General features: G+C 38.2%; 1 protein-coding gene across 1 annotated transcript; it reads left to right on the top strand.

The window, feature by feature from the left end:
* The first annotated feature begins 3296 nt into the window (after positions 1-3296).
* Positions 3297-4174, top strand: LOC113278410. Its single transcript, XM_026527260.1, has 2 exons — positions 3297-3611; positions 3723-4174. Exons 1-2 carry the CDS (start codon positions 3448-3450, stop codon positions 3946-3948), a joined length of 390 nt encoding a protein of 129 aa, XP_026383045.1. The 5' UTR covers positions 3297-3447; the 3' UTR covers positions 3949-4174.
* The last annotated feature ends 7994 nt before the right edge of the window (positions 4175-12168 follow it).

Below are 12168 nucleotides of genomic sequence, written 5' to 3'. Positions count from 1 at the left end.
TTCTATTCCATTTCCTTGTCTGCAACACAGACCAACACCATTTCAGTCGTCTGCACAACCCCATTTGCATATACCACCTGCAGCTGCTCAGGTAACCTGCAATTCATTCATATACAACACCAATTGCATTTCAAACTCAGGCCACTTCCACCTGCATCTCTTTGCTGCCTCAAAAACCTGTAAACAATCACACAGCAACCACAAACTCATTGCACAACATCCACAACTTACTCATTGCAACATCTCATATTCAAGCTTCTGCCATTCTCCAACTCCATTGCACCAAAACCATCTATAAATCCTCCATCAACTGAATCTTCTCTATGACAAACTCTATCAAAGAGCCTAACCCATAGCACCACCAGTTCACATACATCACATAATTCTTCAGTTATAGAAAAACCCACTTCAATTCAATCGTCATCCTCTTCCATACTTCGATTTCAGGAAAAACCTGTTCATAAATTCATCACAGCAAGACCTCGATTTCATATCAAATTCGTCGTGGTAGCAGCAACTGGTTCTGCAACTTCATCATCACCACCAGCTACAACTTCAGTTCTTCTACTTCTTCCTTGTAAGCCTTCTCTCAACCATAAATTCCTCCAATCCCCATCTTTTTCTCCATTCATCTCAGATATCTACAGGAGCAGCAGAAACCAAACCCTAACCAATTTCCATCGTCAGAACCTCAATTTCACCAGCAACAACCTAATTCACATCTTCACATCAATCTAACTCCACTCTGAGTTTCAATTTCTGAATCAACCCCAGACGAGATGTATTGCAATCTCATATTCAACCCATCTTAAATCTGTTTCAAATCCATCATCTCTATCTTACCCTTTTCACATCTCCCAATTCTCGATCTATTTCTCGATCAACGGCAACGAGATTTACTCTCAATTTCAGGTGATAAAACAGCGGCATCTGTTGCTTCTTCTTTTCTCAGTTTTAGGGAAATGAATGAACTAATGATTGAGAGAAAACGTCTCTCGAATTCTTCATCTCTTGAATCAGCGTCGTTCTTTTCTGCTTCTTCATCTCTGTCTCGATCTAATTTCAGGTGATAACAGCGGCAGATGCTGCTTCTTCCTTTCTCAGTTTTAGGGACTTGAAATGAACGATTGAGAAAAGAATTTCTCGATTTAGATCTCTCGGCTTTAATAACAACAACCGTTTCTCAATGAACAAACTAAATTTACAGGGAATTACAGGGAAGTGGTATGTCGGGGGAGAATAAAATTGTTGTTGGTGTTCGTGGAGATCCATTGTTGCTGCTGGTGATGATGGTGGTGGGATAAGGAGAAGGAAGAAAAAAGAAAAAAGAAATCAGAGAAGAAGAACAAGAAAAGATAAAAGGGTACATTTGGGTTTTTTTAAAATATAAAAAGTTAAATTTGCTCATTATCATTTGATTTGGAGTTTTTGTCCCAGTTTTATTTGAAACGGTTTTTATTTGGTAGAAATCATATGACCGGTTTTTTCTTATCACTAGTTTGTTCACCTAGGGTTTTGTCACTAGTTTTGAAATCAAAAACATTTTAGGGGGTTATTTATAAATTATGTAATATATTTGGAACTGGGAAGAAAATGAAGGTTTTTACTCCTGAAGTTTAAGAGTAAAGCTCTCTTTTTCTACCTATATTTGGTTAAACTTCCAGAAATCAACTTAATGGCGTTATCAAATAGGTTGTCTTCAAGGGGATTATGTGTAGAGTCTTAGGTAAAGATCAACCAAGGGTGGCATGCCTCCACTTAAACGGAGGGAGTAAAATTGTAGGGGCAAAAAAAAAAATTGTCACTTCAGGGAAAAATATACTCAGGACCGGCCCTGATCCCTTCTTCTTCTTCTCTCCTAAGTTCTAATAATGGGAGACATCTAAAGATTCTAAACCCCCAAATTTCATTAGGGTTTATAAAAAAATTAACAACACTCTCTTTTTAGTAACTTTTTTCATCTTAAATTCATTATTGCACGAAGGATTCAAGTTCAATAATCGAACCTATCAATCCAATCAAAAGGATTAAAGTATCAAAACCTTGAATTCGTGCAAGCCATCACTCATCAGATTCGTTACTTCTTTAATTTAGCTTGTTGTATTATATTTTAACCTAATTTTTTGAAATTTTAAATGTTGTCTTACTGTTTTCTTCCAAACTTGAAACTTATGTGCAGCATGGCTAAAAAGAGCAAGCAATCCAAAATCTCTTTTGGTGGTTCAACCTCAAATACACCAGCAAAAGATCCAACTTGGGAGCATTGTGAGGCAGTAGACCCTGGTAAGCGAAGACATGTTTTGAAATGCAATTATTGTGGGATAGACTTTTCCGGTGATGTTTATAGAATTAAAAATCATCTTGCACATACTAGGAAAGATGCTAGTCCATGTAAGAAGGTTCCTCCAGAAGTGAAACAATTCTTTATTTCCTACCTTAAAAAATTTGAAAACAGTAAAGAAAAGTGTGAAGAATCAGGTGATATGGATGATGAAGATGAGTTAGAGGGTAAAGAGAAGTTGATGAAAGATGCTTTTGATAGAACTAAAACACCAAACACAATTAATAGCTACTACAAGAAGCCGGGAAGAGATGATGCTTGTATAGCTATATGCGACTTTTTTTATGCAAATGCGGTACCTTTCAATGCAGTGAACAACATATATTTTAAGAAAATGGTAAATGTTATAGGAGAGTTTGGAAAAGGGTTGAAGCCTCCAGCCATGCATGAAGTCAGAGTCACAATGTTGGAAGAGAACTGGTTGTACTTTGATGTCCGATGGATGGACAGATAAGAAACAAAGGTCTATTACAAACTTTTTTGTGAATAGTCCACGCGGCACAGTATTTCTTAAATCTATTGATACGTCTGACATACAACATAATGCATAAAATTTGTTTGAATTGCTTGATGGTATTGTTGCTGATCTTGAAGAGGAAAATGTTGTCCAAGTGATTACTGACGGTGCATTGGCGTATGTTAAAGCGGTTGAATTGTTGAGGGAGAAGAGGGAAAACTTATATTGGTCTCCGTGTGCAGCGCATTGCATCAATCTCATGCTTGAGGACTTCGGAAATCTTCCTATGCACCAGGATGCTGTTGAGAAGGCTAAATTTGTGTCAACTTATATCTATAAGCGTTCTTTGGTCGTAAATCTAATGAGAGAACACACTAATGGAAGGGATCTTACTAGGGCAGGGTCGACACGATTTGCTACAAACTACATGAATCTGAAAAGCTTTCATGTTCTGAAAGCTGCACTTAGAAAGATGTTTACTTCGGAGGATTGGACAAAAAGCAGGCATGCCAAAGAAAAGCGTGGAAAGAAGGTACAAGAAATTATATTAGGTGATGCTAATTTTTGGCTATCCATTATTAGTTTCTTGAAAAGTGTTACTCCACTTGTGAAAGTCTTGAGACTTGTTGATGGAGATGATAAACCGGCGATGGGATACATTTATAAGGCTATCGACAGGGCAAAAAAACAAATTCAAGTCAATTTCAAGAACGTGAGAAGTAGGTATGTTGTTTACACGGACATTATTGATTTGAGGTGGAACACACAACTTCATGGACCTCTTCATGCGGCTGGATATTTTCTTAATCCCAGGTAAACAACTTTTATTTTTATGCATTGGTTTTCATTTCGAAACATTATGCAATACTGATTCTGTAGAGTACAGTTGACACTTGCTAATTTAGGTTCTCTCTATGTATGTAGATACCATTATTCTTCTGATTTTAATGCCACCTTTGATATAAAAAAAGGGTTTTATGATGTCGTTACAAGAATGTGCTCGTCCGCAGAGGAAAGGAGAAATATTGATAAACAAGTAGAGTTGTTTACTATGGCCAAGGATACTAGAGATAGAAAACACCCTGGTATTTGTTTACTGACTTGTAATGTTAGATTAGTACTTATGTTTTTCTTTTGTACTTCCATGTAATTGTGTTATACTCAACTACTTACATTTTCTTTTATCCAAGCTTTATGGTGAAACTCATACGAAGATTCAGCTCCCGAACTCCAAAGGGTTGTTGTTCATGTTCTAAGTGCCACATGTAGTGATACTGGATGCGAGAGAAATTGGAGTGTATTCGAGCAGGTACATACAAAGAGAAGGAATCGATTGTCGCAACAAAGACTGAATGCACTTGTCTATGTCAAGTACAATCTCCTACTAAATGAAAGGTTTACAAAAAGGCAAGAATAAGGTGACTCTTATGATCCAATATGTTTGTCTGACATGGAGTCTGACGATGAATGGATCACCGAGAAAGAGGATCCTACTTTAGAAAGAGATCCTACATGGATGGATCTGCATGAGTGTTTTCAAATTACGGAAGCCGAAGCAAATAAGAAGAAACGGAAAAGAGGTATGAAAATTTGGTTTATACATTAGAATATACTTTTTGCGATACAATTTTGTGACTTTAATAGACAGCATCAATATTATCAATGTATCTTGGCAAATATTTTACAAAGCTGGACATCTTGCAATTTTTCGCCATTAAATATTTGTGTATATTGACTGTGATACATCTTTGTTATAGGACCGAGGAACCTAAGTACAATGAAACTTGCACAAGGTAAAGGGAGCAGCAAAGGGAAGGAAATAACAGCTGTGGATGCAGATGAAATTCAAGAAGTTGAAGAGGATGATATAGAAGGAGACTATATGGAAGACATGGAAGATTTTGAGAGAACTGAAACACAAATGCAAGCAGAGAGTGATACTGAATGGATTTCTGATGATGGTTGTGATTCGGGAGCTTGATGGCTGTTTAGATGAACATATTTTGGTGGTTAGTAGTAGTGGTGGGAAATTGACATATAGGTAGTTATCGCCTTATCAGCATATATATTTTGCATATGTCTCTGTTTAAGCTTCAGATACTTTAACATGAAAACAGATACTTTTTGGGTAGTTAGGTACTAGAATTGGAAGCATACTTATGGAGATAATCAAAGGTTAACTTAGAAACTATATTTTGTAAAGTGAAAATCGACTGCTACATCATGTATGAGTCTGTGAGCTGTGACACTTGACTATCAGTTAATGAAGTTATTATTTTGGGGTTTTATTATTATTATTTACATGTATGAAAATTACTTTCAATACATATAAAAAAAACATAACTATGAAGCGTCGCTTCACTTCAACATACGATTCGCTTCCTAAAAATAAAAAACACTTCACGCTTTAAAAACCTTGGTTACCAGAATTTAGCCAAATTCCATCGTAGGGTCTCAAAATGCCGTTTTTGCCGTTTTAGGAAAATTTTTGTTTTCTTAATAAAGCCTTCGCGGAACAAGGGTAAGTTGGAACAGTGTGGAAGCTAAGTTAGCTGCATCATGCTCCACGATCATGCTTGCAAGGGAAAATGGACGTGCATTTGCCTAGATTTGAGGCCTGGATCGTAGATTCATCATGGCGCATCGGAGAAGTTATGGCCTGCGGGGCAATGCACCACAGGCGTAATTTTCCGGTCCGTCACAAGTAAATTATTTAGATATGAAAATCTGTAAACAAAAATCTTCATTCTAATCATATTCTTCCTCTATACCCTTGAAAACTTAATGATTCGGTAAAGAAATTTCCAACTATTTCATTTTTCGTAATTATGGTGGAATGTAATTGAATTTGTACTGTGTAGTTTTTGATCTTGAGAATTAGTGCATTATATGGCACCAAATTTTCTGGATTGCAACATTTATAAATGTTTAAAATTTTAGGTCTTGATGATGTATCACCGATAAAAATCGATATAATATTTTTTATAGGTGCATCAGACCCGGTAGATAAAATACTGATACACGATATTAACTACTTTGAGTGTTCCCATGACTTACATGTGCATACTCTCTTCAGGCCTCACATAACTTAAGGTACATATGTTTTGTCCATCATTATAAGAATTTAAGTCAAAATAAGAACTGGCTATCTTCCTTCTTTTCTTCATAATAATGTTTTTGCGGTGTCCCAAAAGTGTGTACAAATGATGCTATCATCTGTTCTGATGTGCGATATTCATACAAGTTGAAGTGTCTATAAAGATAGTATTCTTTATTTTGTATAGAATTGACAAGTTCTAAGTTATGGCTATTACGGAACTCCTTACAAGATTATGATCTGTCTTGATTCATATGGTGTTTGTAATATGTATGAGGTTTATTTAGTGAGTTGTAGATATGTTAATACTATGGTTACGTTTATCTTCAATATATGGTTGAGTTAACCTTACGTTTAAGTCTAAGTGGTGATGTTTAAAAAGCTGAAATTCCAATATTCAACTTTTATTTCGCTAGTTATTGCATTTTCTGCAACTAAGGTTAGTGTGGTTTAGTTTTGTGTTGGTTATCTGAAACTTGATGAAGTTCCTCGTAAATATGGTGTTCTATGCTACCAACAATATGGTTAAAGGGCTTAGAGTTATGGTGCAAAAATAAAGTCAGTGGTGGAAGATTCCTAGATCGAGATCTGGTCTATCTATGGTCAAAAAGCAACAAGTTGATGATGAAAAATATGTAGAAACAATTTTGTAATTTACAAATATTATTTTATTACAAATATGTATTCTGAATTTTAAGTTTGGACCTTGTACCTTGTATCTGTTGTTTTCAATTAGGTTTCTATATTTCATGTACTAGTTTCAGGTGACACTAGATTTGAGTTTGATGTAATCTCCTTTTATTACTCATTATAATTCCAAGTCTCTTTAGCTAGCCTGCAAGCCATCTCCCCTAGGCGCGATGAAATGGCTGAGATGAAGCATGGAATAATGTTACGACTGCTTTTTCTAGACATATAAACCAGTCCTTGTAAGATGTAACCCAGTTAATGATACCTAATCAGAGTGGCAAGTTTCGCCTACAAAATTATACATTTTCGTGGAGGATAGTAGTATTGTTGGAACAAAATGATATAACTGGTTGCATAATTTTCAAGGGGATTAAGATCAAAGGTGGTGCATGAGATTACCTTGGTTGGTGAGTCTCGAGGGTTTAGGCATAACTTATAATGTATTGTAAGACAGTGTATGTGTAAATTCTCTCTCTTTTCCTGTAATCCACCGCTACTTGATACCGTAGTTGTTAGTGCTACCGTTACCTGCTACCATAACTGAATATTGCTGCAACTATACGAGGTCATGTTAACAGTATCATAAGTCTTTAAATACCATGTTGTTTCAGAGATTATAAGTAAATACAGGATAAGTAGGATCATAAGCCATACTTGACCTCAAACTCATAAATTCGTAATGCAAAGATATACTTTACTTTCTGATTAAAAAACATGTAACCCACAGCTAAATCACTACGCCCACTGTGATCCTTTCCATTCTTTTGATTATCAGTTATAACTTATGGCACCACTTTGTTGCTCCATTTTGAATGTCTTCAACCCTTTGAGAGTGATGATATAATCTTAATAAGAATACACGTGATTTTTAGGGTTTGCTTGTGATTTATTTTGGATTTTACAAGTGTGAGTCTGCGCAAAGGTGATTGATTCTGAAATGAAGTATGTATTAAACTTGTTAGGATTCTTGTATCTCGTAGTTTATGCCTAAATATGATTTGCGGTGATAAAAATCTTGTTTAAGATTTTTATGTTTTTCTTATTGGCATGCTATTTTTTTCAGCAATGCTAATAGTTGTATCAAGTGATAATAAGCATATGTGTGTTTTAGTTGAATTTGAAAATCAGTGGGAGTGACGTTAGTAGCTTGTTTATCACCATTCTCTTATTTTTGTAAAGTTTATATGTTGATAAAATAGTCTCTGGCATAAGGCGAAACATATGCGTGTTGTGGTTGAATTTGGAAATCAATTTGAGTGTGATGTTTATGGGTTTATCATCATGTTCGTTACATTATTTTTGTAAGGCGTGTATATGTTAGGAAAATTGGCACCCCGAGGCAACGAAAAACAGGAAAACAAAGGGAAATTAGTGATTTGAACCAAACATGAGAGAAATAATAAGAGAGGAAGAAGATAAAGAAACACATATAAACACAACACAAGATATACGTTGTTCATCTTTACAGGCTACATCCACGACCAACACCACCAGAAAAACTTCCAATACAACATAGACTATTACATTCTCTTTTATCCACCCAAGATAAAACAAAAAAAGTTAACAAAACATACCCGAAAACACCATCGAAGAAACCATAGAAACAAATTCTCTAACCATACCTCAGCCTCATGTATTCTCTTCTATACCTTCTTCACAGTTGCTACTAACAGAGGAAAAACATGAAAACACTAGAAATTGGTTTAAGGCAAAGCCCCAAACCTTAAACACTAGAACACCAAAATCCTCTCTCTACAAGTTTTTCTATCACAACGATATTGACCTTCACCGTAGCAGACCAAAATCCTAAGCACAAGGATTTATCACTCTTCTAGGTTGGATTGTCTACAAACCTACAATTCTAGTCCTATATATAGAGAACAAAAACTTGTACACCAAGTATTAATATTAGACCATAGCTTAGTTGAACCCAACAAGCATTGGTATGTCAAGTTTGGTTGTCATATTTTAGTGAATCAAAAGTAAATTAACGATTCCCTTGATTATATACTAGAGACAACTTCGTATAGGTTAGTATAAAAAGATTAGGATAATGAGACATACAAGTATTGCTCGAAGACTTGAAGAATGTGAAGAAGTAACAAGCTACATCGACGACATCATCCTTCCTCTTGAGGTCAGTAATATTTTGAATTAAACTGTTTCATTCCAAACGTATCTTTCAAGTCGTGTTATATTGAAAACATAACTGTGAAGTTGTGAATGATATACTCTAGTAGACATAGTATTAAGGAATTAGAATACGACGTTTAACGTACGCCTATCTTTTGAACTTCGTATATCAGACATCGACATAATCGTATGAATGCTATTGTGATTATGTGTATGGGTAAAGGTGAAGATTTCATCTTAGGAAACAATGTTTACATTCGTTTAAAGGAATTACATTCATGAACTTGTTTTATGAATTGAAAGAGAAATCGCTAGGCTTATTGGTATTTTTATTCATTGCATATCTTTGGATTACCAATATGTGTAAGTCAGTAGAACCGATCATAACTTGTTATGTATCTTGGTAAAACTATTCACAATGCCTGACTTATGTATTGGTATGACTTTTATTATTGTAACCGATCCAGCGATCCTAAGTAATCGCCTTAGTGTTTGTCGGTGAAAACTATTTCTGCTGGTTTTGGTAAATTTGTGTGTGTGGATGAGAAACGTATCTAAACCCTAAACAATGCACTGCACGGGAGTACTTTTGATTTGAGAGATCAATCTGTACAATCCTGGCCTAAACCAAGAAATGGCCGTTCCAGGCTTGCTTCGGTCACAAAGTGAAGGAGAAGGGTTGGTCTTAGGGGGTGAAGCGAGAAGAGTGTTGTGACCAGAGTCGTTGATTCTGAAGGTGTGGTTGTATATAAATCGTATCTGAAAGTAGAACTGGCTAGCAGAATGCAAAGCTACTAGGTGATTTCTAGATATTGTATCGGTTACCGACCAAAACTTGTTTCTTGGTGAAAATAGGTGAAGCCTATTTATACAAGTCATATTGAAACGCACCCTGGTCTCGTAGGAAGTGGAAACGATTGAGTGGTAGAAGAATAGAGTAACGTGTAACCGTCGGTCATTATGCATCCATGATGAAGGAAGTGAATTCGTTTACACCGTTACTTTTTACCACCACTAATTGTCCTACTTCATGACACTTTCTTGTAACTAGCGCATTGCACGCCGCACGCTGTAAACCGCCAGACCAATACCCTGATGAACATCCCCCAGTTTGTGACATGTTTGATGTCTCGAGTGTTTTCGTGGAAAACATGTAGCACTTTGCTACGTTTGGCAAGTCAAAGTCAAGGGACTTATCGCAGAAAAATAGCATGTAATGCTATTAGTCTCGTTTTGGCTAGTCGCCTAAAACTTACCACAGGTTCGTCAGTTCGGTGACGAACTTCGATGGCTGAGATCACATCTCATGAAGGAGGGTAGTCGTTGATTATGGATACCTTGTGTTGGTGCCTGATAATGGTGTGGTGGCGTTTTGGTGTACGCCAGTGGCAATGTGGCATGGCTAGCATGGCTCGTGCATGCCAGTGGAACGGTGGTGCAAGTGGCGCCTGGCGTAGCCATGACCATTAGATTTAGGCATCTAGTCTCCTGAAACTTGCCACAAGTCTGTCAGTTCGGTTGTGAACTTGGATGGCTGAGATTGTAATTCAGGAGATAGGGTGGCCGTTGATTATGGCCACATTCTGTTGGCACCTTAATGGCATAATGGAATAGTCGCGCCTGTGACGTTGTGGCATGGCCAAATCTAAGATTTGGCTCCGTGGCCAAAATTAGGGTTTGGTGTGGTGGCCAAAGTTAGGGCTTGACGGCGTGACCAAGTCTAGGATTTGGCGTCGTGGCCAAAGTTAGGGCGTGGCGGCATGGCCAAGGCTAGGATTTGGCGTCGTGGCCAAAGTGAGGGCTTGGCGGCGTGGCCAAGGCTAGGATTTGGCGTCGTGGCCAAAGTTAGGGCTTGGCGGCGTGGCCAAGTCTAGGATTTGGCGGCATGGCCAAGGCTAGGATTTGGCGTCGTGGCCAAAGTTAGGGCTTGGCGGCGTGTCCAAGGCTAGGATTTGGCGTTGTGGCCAAAATTAGGGCTTGGCGGCGTGTCCAAGGCTATGATTCGGTGTTGTGGCCAAAATTAGGGCTTGGATGCGTGGCCAAGGCTAGGATTTGGCGCCATGGCCAAAATTAGGGTTTGGCGTCATGGACAAGGCTAGGATTTGGCGTTGTGGCCAAGATTAGGGTTTGGCGGCATGACCAAGGCTAAGTGGCTCGTAGCATGTTACTGCGGCAGAGTGGCATGTTGGCATGCCGATTAATATGTTGTTGTGGCAGGGTGCGTTTGGCTTACCAGTTAGTATGGTGGCGCGGCAGGGCACGTTTGTCCTTTAATATAAGGTGGCGAGTTTAGAGCGATTTGATTGGTCAAGAAAAGGGGCCGGAAAAACATAAGGCGCGACCACATCTCTAGTGCTTGTGGCGCATTTTAAAGTGACCTGATTGGTAGGTAGGAAGGAGAAGGGCCGGCCAAGCATGGGCGTGGCTATAATTTTGGTGTGAGTGTGGCGGCTTTAGAGCTACCTGATTGGTCGATGGGAAATGGGGACGACAAGTATGGGCCCATCCACAACTTATGTGCGTGTGGCGAATTTAAAGCGATCTGATTGGTCGAGGGAAATAGGGATGGTTTAGGATGGGTCCAATGGCAAGTGGTGCCAGATGGCCTAAGGCATGGCCACGCCTCCATTTGCTGCTGTCGGCTCCCTGTTTTCTGATTCTGGGAGAGGTTTTTCACCTACTAATCCATGGCGGATTAATTTCCTAGTTTTCCTAGTCTTACTTTCGAAAAGTAAGGTCTAGTATACTGCGCAAGGCGCAAAAGTAATTGATTGAATTCTATGTGTTGACACAGAGTTCTTTAAGTTCATTGCCAGAGAGCAGCATGCTTTCTGATTGAATACCTTATGCAAAGACCTTATCCTTGATATTTGGAAATCCGTGCTACTCTGCTGCGAGTGAACACAAATTGTCATGCCATATCAACACTAAGGGTTCAGTCGGGGAACGTAGCATAGAAAGAATTCGAAGAAACTTCTATCAAGCGAATATAGGCAAGGCGCCGAAATTTACAGAACATCTGGGATGGTTGCTACATGTGCCAGTCTGGATAAATTTCATGTAAATATATTAAACAGCTCAATAAATATGCCAGTGGAGAGGTTAACACTCATGGCTCCGTTACCTTACAGAGTGACGTCACATCAGATGCAAGGTTTTTCAATTTTAACCCTAAGCTAAAAACCACCATCAACATTAAGTCCCCTGCTTAGCACGTAACAGTGGCGTTGTTGCGGGGTAAGCATGAGATGGTGACAAACAAGAGTAAAATCAAAAGGGAAATACATGAAGAGATCGCCAGGGAAATTCGACTAACCTTTGGTGGAAGGCATGAGGAATCAGTGATCCTTGTATTTGAGGTTTTGCATAAATTCGGCTTGGCCATAGGGTATTGGCATCAGCGCTGCAGCTTCGGTTATTTATCGGCAGAGGTGACATTGCAACTTGGTT

The sequence above is a fragment of the Papaver somniferum genome, chromosome 5 (assembly GCF_003573695.1).
Source record: "Papaver somniferum cultivar HN1 chromosome 5, ASM357369v1, whole genome shotgun sequence".
Taxonomy (NCBI): Eukaryota; Viridiplantae; Streptophyta; class Magnoliopsida; order Ranunculales; family Papaveraceae; genus Papaver; species Papaver somniferum.
Note: the sequence above shows the minus strand (reverse complement) of the source record. Positions and strands in the feature narration are given on the sequence as shown.